The following is a 25,526-nucleotide window of genomic DNA, read 5'->3' on the forward strand; positions in this document are numbered from 1 at the left end:
GTCCAATCTTTTTTTTTTTTTTTTTTGGAGATGGCATCTCGCTGTGTTGCCCAGTCTGGTCTTGAACTCCTGGGCTCAAGCCATCCTCCCACTTTGACCCCCAGAGTGCTAGGATAACCCGATTTTTAAACGAGTTAAAGACTTTAATAGACATGTCTTGGCTGGGGTCAGTGGCTCATGCCTGTAATCCTACCACTTTGGGAGGTTGAGGCAGGGGAATCACCTGAGGTCAGGAGTTCAAGACCAGTCTGGCCAAAATGGTGAAACCCGGTCTCTACTAAAATACAAAACTTAGCCGGACATGATGGCGGGTGCTTGTAATCCCAGCTACTCGAGGCTGAGACAGGAGAATTACTTGAACCTGGGAGACAGTGGTTGCAGTGAGCCGAGATCACACCACTGGACTGGTGTGATCAGCCCGGGTGGCTGAGCAAGACTCAATGCCAAAAAAAAAAAAAAAAATAGATATTTCTCCAAAGACATACAAATGGCTAACATGTATATGAAAAGATGCTCAGTGTCACTAACCATCAGGGAAATGCAAATCAAAATCATGATGAGGTACCATCTCATACCTATTAGGATGGCTGTTATCACAAAACACAAGACGAGTGTTGATGAGGATGTGGAGAAATTGGAACTCTTGTATACTGTGGGTGGGAATGCAAAGTGCTGCAACCACTATGGAAAACACTAGAGATTTCTTCAAACATTTAAAATAGAATGGCCATATGATTCAGCAATTTGACTTCTGGGTATTTATCAAACATCACTGAAATCAAGGTCTTGCCGGGCATGGTGGCTCACACCTGTAATCCCAGCACTTTGGGAGGCTGAGGCAAGTGGAATATTTGAGGCCAGGAGTTCAAGACCAGCCTGGCCAACATGGCAAAATCCCGTCTCTACTAAAAATACAAAAAATTAGACGGGCATGGTGGCCGGTACCTGTAATCCCAGCTACTTGGGAGGCTCAGGCAGGAGAATCACTTGAACCCAGGAAGCGGAGGTTGCAGTCCATTGCACTCCAGCCTGGGCAACAGAGTGAGACTCCATCTCAAAAAAAAAAAAAAAAAAAAAAAGGGAAAGAGATCAAGGTCTTAAAGAGATATTAGCACTTCCATGTTTATTGCAGCATTATTCACAATAGCCAAGATGTGGAAATGACCTAAGTGTCCATCAATGGATTAATGGATAAAGAAAATGTAATATAAATACACAGTGGAATACTATTCAGCCTTAAAAAAAAAAAAAAAAAGAGGAAAATCCTGTCATTTGTGACAACACAGATGAACCTACAGCACATTGTGCTAAGTGAAATAAGCCAGGCACGGATTGACAAATACTGCAGGATTCCAGTTATATAGGTATCTAAGTCGACTTCACAGAATTAGAGGACCAAATGCTGGTTGTCAGGGGCTGCAGTGAGGGGGCAATGAGTTGCTGGTCATTGTGCATAAAGTCTCAATTATGCAAGATAAATAAGTTCCAGAAATACTCTGTGCAACACTGTCCCTATGGCTAACAATACTGTATTGTATACTTAAAAGTTTAAGAGGGGCCGGATGCGGTGGCTCACTCCTGTAATCCCAGCACTTTGGGAGACCAAGGGCAGATCACTTGAGGCCAGGAGTTCAAGACCAGCCTGACCAACATGGTGAAACCCAGTCTCTACTAAAAATACAAAAAATAGCTGATGTGGTGGCACATGCCTGTAATCCCAGCTACTGGGGAGGCTGAGGCACGAGAATCGCTTGAACCCGGGAAGCGGAGTTTGCAGTGAGCTGAGATCGCGCCACTGCATTCCAGCCTGGGCAACAGGGCAAGACTCTGTCTCCAAAAAAAAAAAAAAGATTTAAAAATGAAAACAGGGGCTGGTTGTGGTGGCTCGTGTCTGTAATCCTAGCATTTTGGGAGGCCAAGGCGGGCGGATTGCTGAGCTCAGGAGTTTGAGACCAGCCTGGGCAACACAGCAAAAACCCATCTCTACTGGAAAAAAATACAAAAATTAGCCAGGCATAGTGGTGGGTGCCTGTAATCCCAGCTAATCAGGAGGCTGAGGCCTGAGAATAGCTTGAATCCAGGAGGTGGAGTTTGCAGTGAGCCGAGATTGCGCCATTGCACTCCAGCCTGGATGACAGAGCAAGACTCTGTCTTAAAAAAAAAAAAAAAAAACACTGAAAACAGAAGGTAGAAACATGAGTGATCAACTAGTCCAGTTGTCTCTCACAAATGCACCTTAGAAGTACCCAGGAACCCGCTCACGGCCCCCAGAGAGTGGTGGTGCTGGGCCTTCAGTCCAGTTTGTCTGAGGCCCAAGCCCCAACCTCATCATTCTCCTCAATCAAGAGGCCTGAAGACAGAGATGAAAAGCCATCCACAAACCCCAATCCTCACCACACACAATAGGTTGCACCCCTTTACCCTTTTGTCTTGGAAAGAAGCTTATAATTCTGAAAGTAGGTGGACACCCTGGTGTGAGCCCCCATTCTAGCCAGGAGGGGAGGACACAGCAACCTTCATGGTTAGGGGCAAGTTCAAAGAATCAGAGAGCTCCTCCAGCCTCTCGCCAGATGCCCTCACACCCTCGCCCTCTCGGAAGGTAACTCAGGACTCTCCCAGCAGCCTTGACAACTCCTACTACTGCCACCACGCGGAGGCTACTGGGTTTGAGTCCATCCCTACCCCACATGGCCAGAACCCTGGCCTTTCTCTATGCTGCCGGCCTGATGCCAGTTGGCAGCGGGAAGAACAAGCCAACCAGATCCACTGCAGACCACGGAGTTCGTTTCATGAAAACTCAGCACACAAGAAGTCCAACTGCAGTTACAGATCCTCTCTTTTTAAAAAGGGTTCTTCCTAGGACTCCACTAAAAAGACCTGCTTTCCCAGATCTGAAGAATGGCCTGGCATGCCAAGTGCTCAGGGTACAGGGAGGGCATGTTTGTTGAGAGGGCAACTGCCTGCCGAGGTCCTCGGCCACAGAAGCACACCTATCCACTGAGTGGCGCAGAAGCTGGTCGTGTCGCCTCCTCCTGCACCGCCTGCTTGCTATATTCCTGACACCTGACCAGCCCTGGGCCTGATGGCCCACGATAAAATAGTCAGATAGGATTAATAGTCAGCCTTGTTGATCAGCTCCCAGAATGGGGAGGGTGCCTGGCTAGCTTTGATCTCTAAGTCCACTGGCCCCACGTGGACATTCCAGGTCTATGAAACCACCTGCTGAACGGCTTTCATGTCGGAGACACCTATTGAAATGCCAAGTACTCCTGGGAGGGCCTCCTCTCATCCCCTAGTCCCCTGTACCTACCTGGCTGGACTGGAGACAATCTGCCCAGGAGGAAGAGGCTGAATGGAGGTGTTAGAGGGAAGAGGACTCCCAAAGGAGATGTTGTCTACAGCCTGCTCCAAGGCAACAAAAGTCTCAGCCAGTAGCCAAGTGATTTGAAGAAATGGTTTTACAAAACCTCCAGGTGGGTCCAGATCAGGTCAGGGCTCGAGGTCAGAGACGGGCTTGGGCAAGGTGGGAAATCAAGCACAGACGCCTACACATGGAAGGGCCCCTTGGCCCTGTGCCCACCCTGAGGATTCAAACACAAGGCCAATGTTTTGAAAAATATAAAATTTTAATAAAGGCTACATCTCTTAATTACAATAATTATTGTACCAAGTCGTTTTCCTTAAATGAACTCTTTATAATGCATAATTTACAGTATAAGTAGAACAAAATGGCATGACAAAAGTCATTGAGTACAAGACTTGTAATAAAAAGGCATAAAATATATTTATACATAAACCCCTTTCAAAAAACAAGGGAAAGCTTGAGCCCTCAATATAGGGCGACACACGGAGCGGGTGACCGTGCAGGTACAGGTACTGTACTGATTTAAAGTCAAGCACTAGAGATAGTGGATTAATACTCTTTTGCCGTACACTATATACAGATGTATAGTACAAGTAACAATGGCAAACAGAATGTACAGATTAACTTAACACAAAAACCCGAACATCAAAATGAAGGTGTCTGGAGGAAAGGTGCTGCTGGGTCTCCCCACAACTGTTCATTTTCTTTGCGGGGTAGGGGATAGTTCCTGAATGGCTGTGGTCCAATGACTAATGTAAAACAAAAACAGAAACAAAAAAAAAACAAGGAACTGTCGTTTCCACAAAGCACAGCGACAGTGATTCTAGCAGGCCTCAGCCACGGGGCCCTGGGCCTGGGGAGGCTACAGGAGGTGGAGCCTCAGTCACAGGATCAACCTGGGGCCCCAAGGAGCGGGGTTCCCTGCCTCTCCCTCTGCATCCCATCCAACACAACCCCCAAAATGTTGATGACGACGCAACATGGTCAACCCTCAAGACCTTTAAGACAAAACAGAGCAGCATAGGAAAAAAAAAAAAAATGCACCAATTTCTGTGTGTGTCAATGGTAGGGCACCATTTTTAAAAGTCTGTCTTCACTTGGAGGGGCGTAGTGCAAAGCATAATTCCTCTGTTAGTGAAGAAACCACGAACGCACTCCAAGCTCAACTCCTAAGTTTAGTCAGAACAATTAAAACTTCCTCTCTCCCCCTTCCAAGTTTAAAGCAGCATATCCATAAACTGGGGATGGGGGAAATCAACTGTTCTATAAATATCAGTAAGGATTCCCGTTCAGGTAAGCTATACAGTTTCTCTTAGTTTATGGATTTCAGATCCCTAGGAAGTCATATATTATGTATGGCAGTCTCTCAAATACAGGCAGCATCTTCAATAGCCAAGAGTGGTCATGTTTTTAATAAATAGTTCAGGCTTTTCTCATCTCAGTCAGTACCCAGCTCATGAATCATGAAAATCAACCTCCCCCCACCCTCCCAAAGGCCCACTGGCCTATTCTTCCTTAGACTTTGTCTTCTTCATTGGTTTAATTTTCCTTCAAAATGTTTTGTCGCAGTTGCTCACGGCCAAGACAGTTCACAAGAGCTTCGGGCTCCAACAGTTCACCAAAGCCAGACCCCCAAGGCTCAATCGATCCGCTCCACTTTGCCCAGAATCCGGCCTTCATACATCGGGAGCACCGTCTCATCCTCCCAGATCTCCTCAAACACCGCTCCACAGGCAAACTCATCGCTTGCTTTTTTGAAGTAATACCTTAAAAGGAAAACCAGAAAAGCTTCTTGGTAAACTGCATTTTCCACATTGTTGAAAAGAAAAGCATGCCAACATGGAGGACTGAGGTATCCTAGGAATTTGCTATGGCAGGTGTGCATGTACACTGTTGCCCGTAACTGCTTTAAGATGGCAACTGGGACTGGCCACACCACAAGCAGCAGGTGGGCCGAGATGACGAAAGCCGGGCACCCACTGAGCAGCAGCCTGGGCCGGACCTGCCACCTGCAATCTTCAGCCCAGCATCTCTGCTATCTCCTGACACACATACATGGTGGAAAACAGACCTGCTTTTCCCCCCAACCTTTTTCAGCAGCGGGGTGGAGGAGGGAAGGAAAGGACAAATGCCTGCAGTTAATTTGCAGCAGCAGCCAAGCAGGTCCTTCAAAGAGACTCCAGACTATCTCTAGGTTCAGCCACATCCTGAACCCACCACCTGGAGAGCCAGGACCCTGCCGAAGTCTGTGAACCCACCACCTGGAGAGGCGGAACCTGCCGAAGTCTGTGAAAGGCTGAATTCCAGATGCTTGAGCAGTCCGGAGGCCTCTCGGCCTTCCCATCCTCCAGGGCCCAAGTGCAACAGTCCTGGACGGCCCTGGCACAGCCACACAGGAGGCAAGCCACCCCAGCGCAGCTTCCCAGGGCCGAACAGACGGCACAGGCCCCATGATGCCCTCCCTCTTCTCCCCATTTCCAGGCCTCTTCTCCCATCCCACCCCTCCAGGGTCAAACACCAAAGGCCCTTCTATTATGCCCGTTGATTAAAGGCTCCTTTTATCCCTCCCCAGCATTCTTTCTTCTGAGGCTGTTTAATTGTACAGATGCAAATGCCTGGCCTCTCTCAGGAGTGCCACATTCGGAAACAACTGCTGTCCTCTCGGGCCAGGCCCACCCCCAAACCCCTTCTGAGGAAATTAAGCGAGGGCCTCTTCCTTCCCTGTCCCCAGCCAAGGGAGACCCCTCAGAGGGATTAAACTTGCCCCTGCAAGCTGTCATTTCCAGCCCATAAAGGCCACTCACAGAGGGAAGGTCACAGTCCCCTGGGGGGATGGGAGAACCTTTCAAACATTTAATTGTGTCTCAGGGTTATGGTTGGGCTTTGTTTTTGTCTTTTCCCTTTAAAAAAAAAAAAAAATTAACTCCCCTTAGTTAGAGCTCAATTTTTTTCCTCTTTAATAAAGGCAAGCCAAATACTTTCGTAGGAGATAAGGCTAAATACAGTGAACAGCTGGGTTTAGTCAAGGTTCTTTGTTTTTAGCATTCCTGACCCAGCTAATGCACTGGGGTGAACAACGGCATGGCTCTGACTGGGCAGCACTGAAGACACTTCATGTCAAGGGGTCAAAATTCTCGGGGGAGCGTGAGAGGAGACAGTGAGAAAATGGGGAGGGGCTCTGTGCACAGGAGACCTGGGACAGTGGGGGGAAAAGTCACTTTTCCACGTAAGGGGCTCAAACCTCAACGCCACCCTCCGTCATACCCCTTTGGCCCCAGCTCCCCCAGCTCCGACCCCTCCGGGGTTCACCAAGTTGGGCTTTCACAGCATGTCTGAGCAAACACGCAGCGACCTTTTACATAATTGCAACCTCCTCCAGAGAGGAGAGAGGCCACATTCTCTCGGCCCCACCCCCAGGACTTCAAACACACTGCACTGCCCTCATTTTCTCCAAGAAACAGGCTTTTCCACTGCAACATGCTTTATGTGGCAAACTTTGCTTTCTTCTGACATCTGGCACCAATAGCGTCTGGCGCGTCTGAAGGGACTGTTTGCTTTTTGAACCCCTGCCATGTTGAGATTACTCAACGCATCCCAGGTCCCCCTACCTCCCACCCCTGCTCCACGGCCCCAACCTCACTGGGTCTTTCTTATTTTTTTGAAGGGGGATGTATCTGTACAAATTGAGATGTTGGAGCACCAGCCCTGCTGGGAGGGTGAGGCATGACACCCTGTGTCCCTGTCCCACCCCAGGAGGGCACTGAGTCCAGCTCAGGCCCTGCAGAGATAAGGCGGCTGGGAGGGCCTTCCCACAGCCTGATGCACTCAGGAAAGAACTGGAGAGGATCGGAGGGTTGACCATTTGTGCAAGTCTTTGTGCATTAAAGGGGAGGCCAGAGCTTCAAAGCCAGGCTTATTAACTGTGCCTCAGGGAGAAAAAAAAAAAAAAAAATCAGAGCCAGATGTGGCCAGAGCAGCTGAGGGAGGCACCTTCCCCGCAAGCTTATGCCAGCGCCACATGGCTCTTCTCCGAGGTCACCTACAGTTCCACTCAAAGTCCAGCCGAGACAAAGCCAAGATCAAAATGAATCCCCCAGAGGGGCACACTTGTGTCATTAGTTTCACCTTGTGTCTTTTCAAGATAAAAGCAGCAGCAGCAGCAGCCAGGCCTGTTCCCCCATCCCTTTGATACCTTTTCACAACTGTCTCCGCCCAGGTGTAAAAGGGAATATCCAGGCCCAGCAACACGCCCTGCTGGCCAGTCACCTCCAGGGGCTCAGTCCGACCTCCATCCCTCCCCCTCCGAAGAGGGGCTCAGTCCGACCTCCATCCCCTCCCGCTCCAAAGAGGGGCTCACCTTGAGCCCCCGCCCAGACTAACTCCCAGATGAAGGTGGCAGTAAAACTACACAGGGCCTGCCCTAGAGGGGAGGGCGCCTCAGAGCCCTGCAGGTGGACTCATTCCCATCCAGGAGCCCATATGCCCACCTGGCAGGTTACCAAGTGCTATTCAGAGTTTTCCACTCACACCCCTGGCCCTGGTGGCGGCAATGGGTTCACACCTGGGCATAGACTGTGGTCCTGTACAGGGTCCACGGCACACAGCTGAAGAGTTGGAACTCTCTCTCGGGTGTAGACCCCAGAGTGAGCACCTGCTTAAACTAGGGTGCCCCTATCTCACCCTTGTCCCAGCCTGGAGCCCTAAACCTGAGACAGAACTGGAGCAGAATCCACAGGTTCTCTTGGGCTGCAGGCCACGGAGAGGGACAAGGGAGGACTCAGGATGAACTGAGGCAGTCATCACCTGCTGTTAGGAGGAAGTGATCAAGAGAAGGAATGGCCTAGGGCTGGCCCTCATGCTCCTCAGCTCTTGAACCCTCTCAAGGGCCCTAAAAGGTCAGCAAGGACCTTCTCAAGGGCACCTCCGTCCACTCTGCAGACAAGGTGAGGAGACCAGTAAGTTCCCTTCCTGAAGCCCCTGCAGGGGAGAAGGCAACGAGGCCCAGGCCCGGGCAGGAAGAGTGGACTGCCCTATTCACCCTGTGCCCACTCACAGGTCCAGCCCCTTCTTTGTTATGGACAAAGGCGCATCCCTGCTTCTAATGGCCCATAAAACCCAGGGAGGTTCTTCAGGTGGAAAGGCAGACTGAGAAAAACAGGGGGGACCTTTCCCAGGCATGGTTCCTATTTGGAGACTTCAATGTGAGGGTCTCTCCTAAACTCAAGCCAGGAGGGTGGCGCTTCCAGACCCTCCCTCCTAATCAACCTGCCTGTCCCTCTTTTTCCTCCCTGCTCCCCGCTCGCCCACAAGCCCTTCAATTGCAGGTAAAGCCTCTGCAGTGCGGCCTGAGCCCCACTCTCCTCCTGTCAGAGCAAGCGGCTGCTCCTTTTCTCCTCAGTCTGGTTCACCTGGTGGAAAGAGCCTGGCCAGGTCCCCCAGGGAACCCTCCATGCAGCGTCCCTCTTGCGGCTGCTGCTTCATTGTTCTGCTAGTGGTGAGGGGAGACAAGAAATGAGAAGGAGCCTCCCCCAGCGCCTGCTGAGCCCCCTTCCACCCTGCCCCGCCCAGGTCTGCTCAGCCAGGGGAGCTGCTCCAGGCTCTGGCTCTTGGTTCTGAGCAAACAAACTGAAAGCAGAAAAAAGCCACAGGACTCTTACCTATAATTTCCCTTTTTGCTGAGCTGCTCTTTAAAGTGGCCCAGGGTCAAGCTCTGAGCCTTCAGCATCCTCCGGTATGGAATTTCTTCCCCACAGAAAAAGTAAGTGACAACCAACTCACTGGCCTGGAGCGCATGGACACCTGCCAGTTTCTTTGGCTCTTTGTGACTGAAAATAAGATGGAATGGAACAAGTTCAGCATTTTAAAGCAGACACACATCTAAAGCAAACACACACGTGCGCACATGTGCGTAAGTGACGGTATCCAAACACTAGGGTTGCAGTTAAAGTGGGGGCTGGGGCAGAGCCCCACATCTCAGAGGCAGGCAGCTCTGGGGGACACACAGTCCAAGCCCACATGCTCTGCATGGAGCACGCGGAAAAGGATGATTTCCTTTCAGTAGTACGAATTGGTATCGCTTTCCCCACTGCCACCAAATGAAGGTACACAGCGGCCTCTTTCAGGTTAGCATAAATGGCGTGCTTCCCCAAGAAGATGAGAGAAGAGAAATTATCACAGAGATGCCGGGTCTCACCTGGATTGGAGAGTGCTAAAGAGACAAACCCAGAGCAGGACACCTCTGGGATGGCATGAACTCAGAATGCCTAAAGCCCACCCCTTATTCCAGTAGAATGAGAACAACTAACGGCGGGTAGCCCCCAGTCATGTCCATGTCCCCATTTATTCTGAGATTTTGTAGAGTAGCCTGAAAAAAAAGCTGCTAGGCTGGGCGTGGTGGCTCACACCTGTAATCCCAGCACTTTGGGAGGCTGAGGTGGGCAGATCACTTGAGGCCAGGAGTTCGAGACCAGCCTGGCCAACATGGTGAAACCCTGTCTCTACTAAAAATAAAAAAAAAAAAAATGAGCTGGGCGTGGTGGTGGGTGACTGCAATCCCAGCTACTCGGGACGCTGAGACAGGAGAATGGCATGAACCCGGGAGGTGGAGCTTGCACTGAGCTGAGATCGCGCCACTGCACTCCAGCATGGGTGACAGAGCGAGACTCTGCCTCCAAAAAAAGAAAAGAAAAAAGAAAAAAAAAAAGAAAAAAAAGTGGCTGGCCCAGACCCGGACGGCTGGTACACTTAGGGTCAACCAACTGAAACAATGAAAGGATCCAGGGTAGTGACCTACTGAGGACTTCAAACATTGCTCACTGCTCAGGATGAAGACACAGAAAGAAAACTTTCTATGGACCATTTCAGATCTCTTTAGCAGATTTCTTTTTAATTGCACCATCCAGTAACTAAACTGAGCAGGCTTCTCTCAATCTACTCTGAATGAGACTAAATTTACAGAAAGAATCACTGCCCAATTTGGGGGAAGATATTCTGTCTTCTCCAAGCAAAAACACGAGGATGGTCCCCTCCATCTCTGCCACAGTGGAGAATGATCCTTCTGCTCAGGGTGACAAATGTTTTCAGTACTACTAACTTGCAAGTTGAATGGCGGCAACTTTTCCAGCTGAATTTGAGGTCCCTTCTACCCTTCTAATGGCTGCGTGTCCCAGCTTTTGATTTGTGTATGACCAAAAAAACTTTCGCTATGATGCATTTGTCAGTAGGACATGGATGGCCACATCTATGTTTACTGTTCCTCATCACTAGCACTAAAATCAAGGTGATTTCAAAAACCAAAAAAAGTTTCACGAAAATGAAACTCCAGATAGCGAATACTCTGAAACATAAACCACTCGGCAGATCTCAGTAATGCCAGGTAAAGACACTCACTCTTCTGGAGCCAGGCTTGGATTGGAGAAGGGCGTGGCTCCCGCCTGAACAGTGGCTGAGTGATTCCTGTCCCTCTGCTGACTGGCCACACAGCACCTGAGGACACAGCCAGGGCGAGGGATTTAGAGGTGCACTGCTGTCCCCAGAGCAATTGAGGAGCAGACAGAAAATTACTCTTTGGCCTCCTGAAGAGACACGAAACCGACTTCCATCCCTATGGAAACCCAACCAAGACCCTGGGTTAACAGTGGCTGAGGAGGCTGGGCAGACATCTTGCAACAGCCATTCTAAGCCCCTCTGGGAGCCCAGGACGGGACACTTAGCCCCAGCAAAGGGCTGAGGACTCTTGTTCCTCCATCTCGTAGCTTCTTACACGCTCAACTAACCAGCCTTAAACAATGCAAACATTTGTAAGAAATGGCCTTTGTAAGGAATTACTGAAACTCATTCTCCCAATTCTAGGCATGACTTGCCTCACAGATCTGGCTTAACTCTGGTAGAATGAACATAACTGAAGGGAACAATTTCTAGAAGCTGGAAAGGAGAAGCTTACTCATCCATAAGCAATTCTTCCTCTCATGGGAGGGTTTGAGACCCAGGCAGAAAGAGAGGCCCTCCCCATTAGCCACAGACCAGGTCACCACCCAAACACAATCCCTGCCCCAACTAGGATCCCTCACTTCCACTCACCGCTGCTTTGGGGGCTTTGACACCTCAGCCAGCCTGCGACAGGCCTCCTCCAGCTGAGCCAGCGTGTTGGGTGGCGTCAGGGGAGGCATCGCAGGGTCCTGGGTGAACAGGTGGGCACGGGGGGTGGTGCGGGGGTGCGCGCTGTTGCCCCCCCACAGATGGTGCCGGCTGGCTCGTTCGCCTGGAGACGAGCGGGCAGACTCCAAGGGGTAGGCCTTTTTTGTGCTTTGGGCACTAAACAAGGAATGAGCAGAGAGAAAACAGAAGGAAAGAAACTGGGTTAGAAGAACTGGAAAATGTGACTTCAATAGAAACTTGTCTATTCTGCTCAGAGGGAGAGAGAAGAAAAAAATAACTACCATAACACGAACAGGGGTCAGTGCCAAAACATGACATTTTTGTGGTCTGCTCAGTCCAACGTTTAATATTAAGATGGCAGGAGCAAATAGTCACATTTGTATTCGGCGGACTGCAAAAACAGCCATTCCCACAATACCTCCGTACTGAGTGCCCATGACCCTCGCGGCCGCGGCGGCGGCAAGTGGTGTTTACCTATGGGGCTTGGGCTTGCTCTGCCGCTCACTCTCCAGCATCCACTGCCAGACATCCTGCGACCTGTCTCCTTCCTCCCGGGGAAGTTGCATGGCCCCAGCTCCGCCGGGGGCCCCTCCTTCCCTGGCGGGCAGGGCCAGGCCCGGCTCCGTGCCTTTCCCATTGCGTTTGGGCAAGGTACTGCCTCTGCTGCCGCTGTGGGGAACCAAGAACCACACCCAACCCAGAGACCCGGTTAAATCTCCGGGACTCCTAGAATCAGACAATTCAGCAAGTGGGGTGGGCGGTGACACGAAAATCCCATGCACCTGCTCCCCACACCCTCACCCAGCCGTGCCCTCTTAGAAACTAAACGCCTGTGATAAGGCTCCCACCTCACACCTGCCCATGGACCTGGCTGGGAGAGAAGCCCCACACGGGACACTGTGGTCTGCCCGGCACTTACCCAAACTGCTCGCCGGGCATGGTTTCCAGGGCCTTGGGGTGGCTTTTGCATTTCGAGTAGCAGTAATACTCCGGGCCCCCAGGGCAGAAGCAGTGCACCCGCTGCGTGGCCTCCGCCTCGATCTCCTCCTTGGTCTTGGGGACGGCGTGGTGGTGGATGTAGTGGTGGTGGACATGCTTCGTCGTCTGCTTGGTCACAAAGCCCTTGCCCCCGAGGAGGGGACAAGCGCCCGGTGAGGCGGCCGCGGGAGGCAGCTTGCCACCGGGCGGGAGCAGGGAGTGGTACTGCGAATGGTGGTGGTGGTGGTGGTGGTCCGGAGAGCGGGAGCGGGGGCTATAGCGGCCTACGCCCGGGGACTGGCAGCCAGGGGTCTTCAGGACCCTGGACAGGTGATCGTCCAGTATCGTCTGCGGGTCTTCCTCGTAGCTGCCGGAGGGCAGTAGGGAGAGGGGGTGCTGCGTGGGCGCCCCCTCCCGAGAATTGAGTGTGAGCTCGGAGCCCTCCTTCTCTTCATCCTGAAACGGAAGACGTCAGAAGGGGAAGTGACCCAGGAAGCAGGAGGGCCCGAGGCCCTGGGCTTGCCACATCACGCCCCCTACGCAGGAGCACGTACACCCATGTGCACGCCCACAGCCACGCCTAGGCGCACACGCACAGGCCTATCTATAAAAGCGCAATTCACACGCATGCGCACACCCACACGCAACACACGCACATGCGCACGCAGCCCACACGCATGCACACACCCACAGGCAGCCCACACGCATGCGCATACTCATAGTGCGCGCACGCCGTGAACGGAAGCAGGGAGAGGGCCTAGGCCGCATTACCTCTCGGATCTGCTGCAAGCGCTCCTCCAGGCTGTGGCGGCTCTCCAACTCCAGCTTCAGCTTCTCCAGCCTCGAGATCAGCTCAGCCGCAAAGGTGGCGGGTTCCACGGGGGTCATCTCCTTGGGCAGGCGGTGGGTTCTCTACAGGACGTGGAAAGAAAAGGGAGGAGGCACGTTCAGCAGGCCGGGCGGGCGGTGGCTTGGCCGGAGCTTCCTGCACCGGGCGCTGCATACCGCAAACCCATGTTCGGGTGGAGAGTGGATGGCAAGGCGGCCTGGGCTGCTCGGGACTTTTATGCGCTAACGCCATGGCCTCATGGAGAGCCATGGTCCCCACCAGCGTTTGCCTTGGGCAGGAGCAGTTGGTCGCACTCCGAGAGGCCCTGCTTGTTCTCTCTGTAGTACAACCAGCCCATCAGTAGCTACTCTGAAGTAGAAAATCTTCAAAGACTGTTGTCAAACATCAAAAAAAAAAAAAAAAAAAAAAAAAAAAGAAGCCCTCTGAGGTAGGGAGGGGAGAGACCAACTCAAGGAATAAAAAGTAGAATCTAAACAGAAAGGGAGTTGAAAATTTAAAAAAATAAGATTGGAAAGGAGGTGGGAGGGAGGAAAGGGGGGGGGGAAGGGAGTCAAACGGCCTGGATCAGAGAAGAAGTGGTAATTTATTTCCTGGCCGCACACTGCGCACCTTTGAGGTGGTGTTGTCTCAACACTGTCCTCGATCTCCCTCGTTTTTCTCCTTCCCTCCTCCCTCTCTCTTTGTACAGAAAATGAAGAAAGCTGCTGCAGGCTAGTAGCAGAACACTGCTGAGCTTGGCTGCCTGAAGCTGATCTATCAAGGGAAAAGGGAACATCTCCAAATCAAGTGCAGAATATAAAAAGGCACCGAGTACGCCTGCCAAAAGCAGCAAACAGAGAGAACCCCTGCTGCCCAGCTTTCTGTCCTTTTCCTGTCATCTCGCTCCCCCCACCCAACCCCCCACCTCTCCAGTTGTTCTACCTCCTTCTTCCTAATCTCCCTCTTGCTTGGCTCCTTTGGGGTGGGGTGGGGGGAGCAGAAAGCTAACTTGCAAAGGCTAGCATGTCCCCCAGCTGCAAAGATGGGCCTTGCCACGGCAACCACTTAGCTGCAGAAACAGAGGGGAGAGAAAGGCTCCTGTGTAGGTGGCCATTCTCACACAGGCTGGCTCCTTGCAGCCCCCGATCAAAGCGCTGCCTGATGGAGAAAGTCGATTTGCACACCCCAGGACAAAATCATCTAATTTACAAGCCTGGGCGATAGAACTTTTCTTTGTTAACACACATATCCCCCAGTCAAAAAAACAATAATAGTATGTCATCAATACTTACTAACTGTGGAGGAGGGGGAATGCTAGAGGTCCTCAGAAAAGCAATTTCAATATGCTAATTTTAAAACAAGGTAAGTGTGCCCTTGTCCGTGTGAGGGGCTTTCAGAGAAGAGCTACAGTTCGTGCACTAATGCAACATAGGTTTAGCAATTCAATGTGTTAATTTTTTTAAACACAACATAACCAGACAGACCAATGGGATTCTCTGAAGCTGGCAGGAAGGATTCATAAACACCTGCTGTGAGCTGGGTGCTTTCTTCCCTTCCTTAAAGAAGAGTGTCACTGCAACCTGGATCTGAGGCTATGGTAAACAGCACAGCCCTAAAATGGGAATGTAGATGGGGAAGTTCTCTTGAGTACAGCCATGTGCTGGCTGCTTTAGCAGGCATGGAAATGGGAGGTCCCAGAAAAGCCCTTCATCCACCATCTGAGTTACAGGAAGAAGCTGCTCAGGAGATCCTCACTTCTAAACACTTCGTTCATTCTGTATTTGATAGGCACAGACTCACCAGCAGGTACCAAGCCAAGTTCTGGAGCTGGAAAGGAACAGCTACTCTCCAGGGCTTCAGAAGCCAGGAGGAGAAATGGTCAATCAATACATAAATGAATGACTAAAATCACTGACTAAAATGACTTGGAGTCCTGTGATTGACACAAGTAGAATGTCCCAGTGAGGAGGGCAGGAGAATGTCCCAAGGGGGCAGAGGTTCCTTATTCACTCAAATGTTTATTGAGCACCTATTATGTGTCTGTCCCAAGGGGGCAGAGGTTCCTTATTCATTCACTCAAATGTTTACTGAGCACCTGTTATGTGTCACTTAGTGTTATAGTCTCTGTGCATACAGAGGTTAACAGAAGAGATAAAACTCCTCCCCTCCCCACAGAGGGCTTCCATTCTAGTGGAAATACAGTGAGCTCACCAAGCTGTAGAGAAGCATGGATCATCTAGCATTTCTTGGTTTCTGGGAAATAAGTGCTTCAGTTTCTCATAGGGAATTTTTTTTTTTTTTTTTTAATTCAGAAAATGCAAAGGTTCAAAAATAGGTCATCAAACCTCTGACATAGTTTGGCTGTTTGTCCCCTCCAGATCTCATGTTGAAATATGATCCCCAGTGGTGGAAGTGGGCCTAGTGGGAGGTGTTTGCCCTCCCTGCAGCAATGAGCAAGTTTTCCCTGTTAGTTCATATGAGATCTGGTTGTTTGAAAGAACATGGCACTGCCCACCACCACCCCCAACCCTAGCTTGCTGCTTCTCTCTCTTTTACACAGTGGCTCCCCTTCCCCTTACGTTATGATTGAAAGCTTCTTGAAACCTTCACCAGAAGCAGATGTTGGCACCATGCTTCTTGTACAGCCTGCGTATCTGTGAACCAAATAAGCCTCTTTTTTTTTTTTCTTTTGAGACAGTCTCGCTCTGTCGCCCAGGCTGGAGTGCAACGGTATGATCTCAGCTCACAACCTCCGCCTCCCAGGTTCAAGTGATTCCTCTGCCTTACCCTCCCAAGTAGCTGGGACTATAGGCGCACGTCACCACACCCAGCTAATTTTTGTATTTTTAGTGGAGGTGGGGTTTCACCACATTGGCCAGGCTGGTCTCGAACTCCTGACCTAGGGTGATCTGCCCGCCTCAGACTCCCAAAGTGCTGAGATTACAGGCGTGAGCCACTGCACCCAGCCATAAACCTCTTTTATTTATAAATTACTCAACCTCAGGTATTCCTTTATAGCAAAACTGATTGACAACCTCATAATCACATTACTGTGCTCACTATCACAACCCAAAAAACATGTAATGCCTATTGTCCAGTTCTTCTTTTCTCTCCCTTTGCCCTAGGGGACCTTAGGGACTGCTCTTTTCTACCTTCCCTATACCTCCCAACTTCCACCTCCCACTCCTTTTCTTTAGGACTCAACATGGCAGAAAACAGGTGTCGCCTCACTCCAGACTGTACTCACCGGGAAATGAGGTAGAGACACTTGACCATTGGCCTTCACACTGCGATGCATTTCTCTCTGGAGCTGTTTCTTACTCCCCACACGATAAGGAGGAATTCCATCTCTAAGGGCAAGAAAAAGACAGAATCCACAGGCTTACAAGGATGTTTTCAGCACATGGGCTACTCTCATATGCCATCTGAAGATCCCGCCGACAGGGTCACATGCTTCCATAGGAGTGTCACATGTCTCCAGATACCATCAGTGTTCCCACAGGGAAGGATCCACCCAAGATCAAATTTAAATCCTGCCCATCAATCATCTATGGAAACTTGGCTCCCTCGGATGCAGGAGCATCGACTTGGAAAGAGCCTGGAAAGTTCATCTCTTGGGCTGCTGTCTTAGAACTGGGTTACACTCCAGCCAGCCTAGGCAGAGCAAAGGCTCCCCTATTTTATAGGTGCCCCAAGTAGGAGATTCTCAGGCCCCATTGGTCCTCCCACTTGTTCCCACTGCTTCAAACCAGGAACCAGTACCTTATGGAGAGGGCCAGGGCAGAAAGTTGTAGGGATAAGGACCAAACCTACAGAGGGCTAAATCAGGCATTAGTGAAGTATGCATAACTCTCTAAGTCAACTTCCCAGTCATTTCCAAATGTATTCTTTTTATAAACCAGTACAGGGTGATTAATAAAAAGAATATATAACATTTTGGCCCCTTCTCTCAGCTCCAAACCCTGCCACCCCCCAACCAACAAATTTTCAAAGATGCATGACCAATGTGGGCATGAAAAGAAAAGCCCCTACTATGTGGTGGTCTGTGCAATCCATTTAAAGATTAGCACCTACTATGTGCCAGATCTTCTCCTAGGCACTAGGCAAGAGAGCAGCAGACAAAGTGGATACATAATTCAAACAACTGCTTTCTTGAAGTCTATATCCTAATGGGGAGGCACAGGCAATGAACAAAATAAAAAATAGTATGTTAGTGATATGTACTATGAATAAGCAGGAAAAGGAGAATCACTGGCGGGTGGGTAAGCTGCAAATTTAAATTGGATGTGGGTGTCAATGAAGTCCTCATTGAGAAAGGGACCTTTGGGCAAAGACCTGTAAAAGTCTGGGCCCCTATCCATTATATTTTTAAAAACAAAACATTAACAAGTAGAAGAATGTTTAAAAAGCCTCCACTCCAGCTCTACTGTTCACTACAACCATGACCTGGAGTTGCCATGATTTTTTTCCAGAAAGAATTTCCTTCTTAAAAGCAGAATGGTCAAGGTGTGACTATTTTCCCATTGATGTCCCTTCAGGAGGTCCCTTATTTACAAAAGCCTCAGGGTGCAAACATTTTCATAATGAATCATACTTGGAGGCTGTAAATATTGAAACTGGGTGTTTGGCTACTTCCCTTTCCCCAATGTTTGGTTCTTCATAGGGTGGAAGAAAAATACTTTAGGATAATTAGCAATGTCTAAAAATACCCAGGAGGCAGCCAGGAGTAACTGGTCAACCTCTAGCTCCTTATCTCAAATGCCCTAGAATTCTAAGTAGCTGCATTTTCAGGAAGTCTGCTGACCTAGGTCAGAAAATGGGGCCACACAAGGGACAATGAAGATTCCAATAGATCAACAAACCAATGTATGTTAACCAAAGCCTGGCTAAGGAGTGCATAAAGGATAATTGCATTGAGGGGAGTAAGGAAGGGAGAGAAGAGAGATCAGTAGCCACAGCAACAGCTTACCCACAAGTGTGAGTACTGCCCCAAAGAAAGGTGAGTATGGAGCAGAGACAGAGCACTGTGGGAAAGATTAGCAGCAGCTGGTTGACCAGTGCTGGAGAAACACATCTCCCAGTCAGCCTCCTACTCATGAGGCTCGGCACTTGACCAAGCCCACCTAAAGATTATTTATCAAAACTCTGTTTCTTCACCTTGGGTAGTTTAGCAGGCACAGTTGAAAATGGGACTTCAAGCATGCCTGGCTTGACCAGAAACCAAATCGCACCCAAGGCAACTGATCCCAACCTGAGAATGCCAGCTCCTACATACTGAGTCCCTACTGTAGGTCAGACATCAGACCTATAATCAGACTTCATTCTCATAAGAACCTTAATGAGCCACATTTACAGATGACCAGAAATGCTCAATTAGTCACCTAGTGTTACAGTCAGTAGCAGATTGAGAACTCATACCCAAGCTACTGCTGGACTCCAGAACAAGCATCTGTTAACAACCTACACTTGGTCCTCATTTCAATAAGATGCCCTTCCCAGCCCCAACCAGCAGTCAAGCTTCCTAATGGTCTGAATGTGGAGGTGCCATTTCCTAAGCCCCATGCAGTCACCTTTCAGAAGGGATGAGGAGGAAATCTGTGGAATGTTCTGGAAAGTCCTCCCCAACCTCATAGTACTCACTAGCTATGGGGCTTGCCAGGTGATTCCCAAGCCATGCTGAATATCCCCATCTCTCACCTAAAACACCTTGTATGGTGGGGGTGGCGGTATCCCACAGATTGGGCTCATGCTGGTCTAACCAAATTCTGCTGCCTTAGAGCTCTCTCTTTCGGGGACTTAAGACAGTGGATGACTCTGCTCCAGGCCTCTTCCTGACAGTCTTGGGGGCAGGAGTCAAGCACTCCATGGACCCCACCATGACACAAGTGACATAAGGCTTCAAGAGTCCTAGAAGAGTCCCCCATTCACCCCCTCCAAGACTCTGACGTTTCCACTGGTAGCTTTCACTCTTTTCTCCTTTTCCTTCTCCCAGATGAAAGTCAATGGTAGAGCTCTTATGCCTCTTTTTCTTCTTCCATATAATAAGGTTTTAAAAAAAAAAAAAAAAAAGCCAGGATGGGGGTAGGGATGGGGAGGGGAGTAGCTAACTGCAATATTGAAGGCAAAAGGAACAAATTATTTCATAAGCACCTCATACTGCCCCCATCACCACCACCACACACACTCCATTACCCAGGGCAGGTGAAGGACTAAACTGCTGGAAAGGCAACTTGTAACCAGAGCAGAAAAGGAAGATGTCAGCCCATAGAGGCTCAGAAATGCTAACAGACGCCTTCAAGGAAATGTGGCTTTAATTCCCTTCAGCCAAGAATCTTCTTCCAAAACAGCCCCTCATTCCAAAAGGGGGCCTCTCTTCTTTTATTCAAGCTCTAAAAGTCTATGATCAGTTTCCTGGCTGCTCAAGCCTGTAGGCTGGAGAGCACCAGAGTTTCGGTTCCTATACGGTCTCCTTTAATTATAAACATTTTAGTTAACGAGCCTGCTGCTAGGCCCAGCTGTTTCTGGGGAGCACGGTTTTGAAGTGTGGACTCCACTTAGCTGCCATTTGAGTCGAGCCAATTAGCTTAGCCTTTTGACTTCACCATGCCCGACCTACCCTGAATGTCATTTTCTGGCGACTTTGAAATAGCAGACTCATGAACACATGCGTCCACTCGCATCTTCATTTGGCAACCACTCTGAAGGCAGCCTCTGATCACAGCCAACATCAAAAGCCTGGTTTGTAGGAAAAGGTTAATATTTGAAGTTCACTCAGATGCATTTCCTGGTGTCCAAAGTAAACCCCCATAAATAAGATATAAAGAAATACAAATAAATAACTCACGACATTCCCTGTGTGGAACACCAAAAAATCATCTTGTGCTGATCTGGGGACACTCAGAGCTAAAGCAACATACAAACGTATGTTGATCCTGATTATAAGAGCAGCTCCTAGCAGAAAGGGACAAAGGCCTCCACGCCACTGACTTAGCTTTCATGCTTCCTGGCAACCTCTAACCATGGCTACACTTGGGCGGCAAAGAGTCTGCTGCTTCTGATGTTTTCTGCCCCTTCACTCCATCTTTCTAAGCCTGATGCCCTGGAATGGCCCCACAAGCCTTCTGCCTCCAGTGCTGCAAGAATTTTGGTGGGAGTCTGGCAGTTAAAGTTAAAAAACTTTTTTGACAGGTCGCGGTGGCTCACGCCTGTGATCCCACCACTTTGGGAGGCTGAGGCGGGCGGATCAGGAGGTCAAGAGATGGAGACCATCCTGGCCAACATGGTGAAGCCCCGTCTCTACTAAAAATAGAAAAATTAGCTGGGCGTGGTGGCGCATGCCTGTAGTCCCAGCTACTTGGGAAGCTGAGGCAGGAGAATCGCTTGAACCCAGGAGGCAAGGGTTCCAGTGAGCCAACGTTGTGCCACTGCACTCCAGTCTGGCGACGGAGCGAGACTCCATCTTGAAAAAAAAATTAAGCCATTTCTTCCGAGAATGCAGGTTTCAGAGTAACAGGCTCATAAAACAGCCTTCTCAGAGGCCCAAATCCCCAGCCATCTTTAACAGGGCTTTTTACTTAGCAGGAAAACAGAAGTCAGCAGTAGGCTTTGGAAGAAGGCAATGATTTCTTTAAAGCCCCTGCCTGCTCTGCACACTCAGGCCCCGGCGTGTGGCTCCCTGGAATAACCAAGTGCAGGCCAGCACTGCCCCAACTTCTACGCAGGCCTCTTGCAAAGGCCCCCGGGACTTAATTGGTTCTGTCGCAAATGAGACGATTGCTTTCCTGGGCTTGTGTCTAATGAACTCCAACCTTCTGGAGTCTATTGAAGGCTGCCTGTGACCCCCTCTCTCCCCCTCCCCCCTCCCCAGCCCTGTTCCCTCCCCAGCTCCCAGCAGGGCAGCCAGCCCCCCTCCCCAGCCCCTCACAGCCCGCACTGGCCATTGTGACGGGGAGAAACAGCCAGGGCTCTTTTCATGCTTTATGGGGCGCTCCTATTCACTTGTTCAAGGAAATTTCAAAGGGGCCTGCTACCCTCTTATCCCCTCTAAGCTTCCCGGGATGAACAATGGGCTGAAAGCGATTCAGTTCAGCTTTTCATCCCCCACACACTTTATTTCTCGCCCGGCGCTCTCATCTGCACGAGGCCCACAATTGGCAGAGCTCTGAAGAGGGGGTCTGATCCCAGCCCTGGGAATCCCGGGTGACCGCCCAGCACTGGGCAGGATCACACACACCCAGGGCCAGTCGGCCAGAGAACACGTTGCATCGCCAAGTCTGCTTGTAGCAGAGTGGGGAGGGCCCCAGAGACCCCCATGCCTGGCACCCAATGGCAGCTTGAGTCAGTGCCAACAAGTCTGGAGACCCTTCTGATGTTTTCTAGTGAGCCCCACTAGAGGCAGCGTGAGACAATGCCCAAGAGACAGTGATCCCATATGGATGCCAAATGGACTCCCAATTAGTATAAATGCCCAGGTGGGCACAACTGTGACAGTTAACCTGATAACCCGCGCACTTGGTTAGCAGAGAGCACAGAGCCACGCAACACCACCAGGACGAACAGAGCCAACACCATGAGCCCACGGGTCTCCAGGCCTTGCAGGCACTTCCTCCTGGCTTACTGGTTTACTCATTATCCATCCAAGGCAGCTTTGCCACAGGATAGGCTTATTAACACTAACAGGTTCTGCCACCAGGGACCTAAAGGTATCTACTATGCCCCCAAAGAGAAAGCTGCTATGTGAGGGACTTGCCCTTCTGTCTCTGTATCAAAGTGGGCCTCACTGACCTACACACTAACCCTTGCCACCTAGAATAGGGACTGGCAAAGGTAACCTTTCTGATCCCTGAAAAGTGGCTCCCCCATGCTTGGAATCCAAAGTGCTTCAGCTAAAGGGAGAAGGGTGAGAGTTGTAAAGTCACCTCTAAATAAAAGAAAGTTTTTCTTCTGGGAAGAGGATAAAAGAAGAGGAAGTAAATGGGGTGGCTGCAGGGGAGAACTTAGAACCTGCTCCCTTCTACCCCTCCCTGAACTAGTCTTCCTAAAAAGCAGTCTTGATTACTAAGAAATACAAATAAAAGAAACCCAAAGTGGCTCAAAGGTCTCATGACCAACTGGTCCTATTCACAGATCTCATGTTGAGAATGCTCGTGCCTGGGGGAAGGGCAGAGCGGGCAAAGTGCAGGGCCTGTGTGTGGCCTGGACCTGAGGTCTGTCTCAGAGGTGCATGGCTGTGGAAGCACCAGACCTTATTTCCTCATCTGTAAAATCCCAGGTATCTGCCTGCCTACCTTTCTGATTGGGTCTTGCTAGGATCAAACAGAAATAAGTATGGGACTACACCCAAATTATCTCATCATGAACCCAGAATAACACCGCAATGATGGGGACTGACATGCAGCCAAGGACCAGGAAGCAAGCCAAAAATAGTCTCTAAGAAAACTAAACAGAAGTCTTATCATCTTACGTAAACTGCATTTGACTTAGGAGATTCACTCAATGCCTTCAATCAATTTCAACTTACTCTTATTTTACACATAATGCTAAGATTCCCACACAATGCACAAATTAATATATGCTACAGGAGGAATGTTTGCTAGAAGCAAGCACACAGACAGCAAAACATCACAGCAGGGAGAATGAAAAGAGAAAAGAGAGAAACTTTTCAAAGGGGAAAGGGTCAGATAACCCTATGCACCCTCATTGACTATGAGAGAACCACTACAACAAAGTACACAAACAGATCTTGGTATTATTTGGATAACTGAGAGATAAATTATGCCCTGTCTAATACTATTCAATAATGACAGAGCAAATGTATTCTAAGAAATATGTCCACCAAAAAATTATCAAAGCATAATTTTTTCAAGTATGGATACTGAAAGTTCGGTCAATATGGAAAACTGACTTCTGTGAAACTTCTCATATCTCCATACTGGATGAAAGGTGTGTACTTTCCTGTTTCCATATTGGATGGAAGATGTGTATTAATGCCAAAATGCTATTTTTATTAAAATTGAACCTTGCACCTTAAGAATCTCTCTCCCTTTACTAACAAGGGAATTTGAGGTAACACAATAAAAGACACCAGCAAAATAAATAGTAGGTTCCCAAACTCACCTCATCAACTTTCCCTCCAATTGGTCCCATGCCACCCGCAGGCCAGGCAACAGGACATTGGCCAATGAAAACCAGATAGTTTCAAACAAACTGGAAGAATAGATGGTCCAGTTTTAGGAAGCTAAAAGGAACAAACTCTAAATAAGTGTGCCAGAACTTACACGGTTCAATGGGTTTGCCTTTCAAAATTGTTCCCTTAGCAGGCGAAATTCTGACTCCAAAACATTGAAAAGCTTTCAAAGACCATTTCTGGAACAATGAGTCTCAACCGGGTGTTGGGTGCGAAACCTTTGGGAAATTTCAGCCATCCCCCCCCATCCCCAGGCTCCATTCTGGGTCTCCTGAACCAAAACCTCAAAGGATGGCAGGAGACGGGGATACCCAGGCCACAGCTACACATCCCTCCTCGTGAGACTCACTGAGGATCACTGCTGTCCATCCACAGAGATTGCCATGACTTGACTTCAGATGACCAAAATTCAAAACGTTACCTTGACTAAGGGCCTTCTGACCTCATCAGACCACGCCAATATCTTGGGTGACTTTCAAAAATCAAAGGCTGTCTGCCAAAGGTCCAAGATCAGACACGACTTTGAAGACAGTCCCTACTTAGGGTCCTCAGTATCTAACACTCCACACACACTTACTGAATAAACGATGTCCATTTAAAAACGTAACAGTGCGGAATGTTACACGCTGTGGCTCTTTAGAGATTTCTGGCTTTCTCACCCCCACTTGCAATGCCTTTTCCTCCAAAAACAATGAATACCTAACACAGACCCTTCTAATGCCACCTTGTCTCCCAGCTGTTGGTTCTGTAGACAGGATACCTGGGTTTCTGGACCAGCCAAGCAACTGTTCCCACAGGGACAACCAGATGACAACCAGAAGAAGGTTTTTTAAACTCAAGGAATCTATAAATATTCATTCATCCTAATCTTCTACTGTCCTTTAGTTTTCTTCTGTTACAATATCCCCCCAACTTTCAAAGCTCTAAGCTTGGCCGGGCGCGGTGGCTCAAGCCTGTAATCCCAGCACTTTGGGAGGCCGAGACGGGCGGATCACGAGGTCAGGAGATCGAGACCATCCTGGCTAATACAGTGAAACCCCGTCTCTACTAAAAATACAAAAAACTAGCCGGGCGAGGTGGTGGGCGCCTGTGGTCCCAGCTACTCGGGAGGCTGAGGCAGGAGAATGGCGGGAACCCGGGAGGCGGAGCTTGCAGTGAGCTGAGGTCCGGCCACTGCACTCCAGCCTGGGCGACAGAGCGAGACTCCGTCTTAAAAAAAAAAAAAAAAAAAAAAAAAAAGCTCTAAGCTTTACCCTACCCAGATGGCCCATCCTCCTTAACCAGCACCATACCCTTGTCATACTCCCCTCCCACCAAACCGATGTCCATACACGCACAGGTGGGGTCTGCAAAGCCAGGTGAGGATGACAGACGATTCTGGCTAAGTGCCCAGGTGGTTTCCATTCCCAAGCAAGCCCACGGAAGGGTGGCCGGGATACTCACACACTGCTGTCCGTCATGGACATGGAATCATCCGTCAGCGCATCGCTGGATATCTCACTGTCGTTGGCACTGGTGGCTGGTGCAAAGACATAGCCGGAACCTACATGATAAGGATTAACAGGATCGCTCCTCTTGAAGGACCTATGGGCAAAGTACAACAGTGGTTCAGTCACTGACCCTCACCAGAATCCCAGGTAATCAAGTGACCCCAGGACAATCCAGCGCACCATCCCACAATCTGCTCAACGCCAACCTGCTGCCCGGGTCTAGCTGCTCCCCTGGGCAGAAAGCAGAGGCCACAAAAGGGAGGCCTCCTGAGCCACCAGCTCATCACCCTGGGGAGAAAGCAAGCTGGTTCCTCTGCCCCCGGTGGTGGGTCTGCCAGGGCAGAGGGTATTCCAGAGGCAGCCCAGGGGATCCTGTGAAGTTCTAAATGCACTTAGAGAGAGGAAGGAACTGGACTCTGCTTTAGGAGAGGAGGCCATGGAATGGAACAGGGGAACAAGTCAGTGGAGATGGAATATCTTTCTCCGCTCCACCTCCCTATCCAATCCTGCACCAAAGAATAC

At 49.7% G+C, this 25,526-nt stretch overlaps 1 protein-coding gene and 1 long non-coding RNA gene across 7 annotated transcripts in view; one reads left to right on the forward strand and one right to left on the reverse strand.

Moving 5' to 3' along the window:
- Positions 1–3,605: 3,605 nt before the first annotated feature.
- The window catches only part of LOC105469022 (axin 2), a 33,501-nt gene continuing 11,580 nt past the window's right edge, over positions 3,606–25,526 (reverse strand). For 3 of the 6 annotated variants that reach the window (XM_071083476.1, XM_071083477.1, XM_071083478.1), the window contains exons 3-11: positions 24,958–25,098; positions 16,576–16,678; positions 13,271–13,411; positions 12,441–12,955; positions 11,996–12,190; positions 11,444–11,677; positions 10,754–10,849; positions 9,022–9,189; positions 3,796–5,130 (exon numbers count right to left, since the gene is read on the reverse strand). In XM_071083476.1, the coding sequence (XP_070939577.1) occupies positions 5,004–5,130; positions 9,022–9,189; positions 10,754–10,849; positions 11,444–11,677; positions 11,996–12,190; positions 12,441–12,955; positions 13,271–13,411; positions 16,576–16,678; positions 24,958–25,098 (1,720 nt within the window). In that variant the 3' untranslated portion in view covers positions 3,796–5,003. Of the gene's footprint in view, positions 5,131–9,021; positions 9,190–10,753; positions 10,850–11,443; positions 11,678–11,995; positions 12,191–12,440; positions 12,956–13,270; positions 13,412–16,575; positions 16,679–24,957; positions 25,099–25,526 lie in introns of all 6 variants that reach the window. The other 3 variants (XM_011719535.3, XM_011719538.2, XM_071083479.1) reach the window with 3 other exon arrangements.
- Positions 13,265–15,249, forward strand: LOC139359669 (uncharacterized). The gene is made up of 3 exons (XR_011615951.1): positions 13,265–13,402; positions 14,038–14,159; positions 15,117–15,249. It is a non-coding gene; the product is annotated as an uncharacterized lncRNA (long non-coding RNA).

This window comes from Macaca nemestrina, chromosome 17 (genome assembly GCF_043159975.1).
Source record: "Macaca nemestrina isolate mMacNem1 chromosome 17, mMacNem.hap1, whole genome shotgun sequence".
Lineage (NCBI taxonomy): Eukaryota > Metazoa > Chordata > Mammalia > Primates > Cercopithecidae > Macaca > Macaca nemestrina.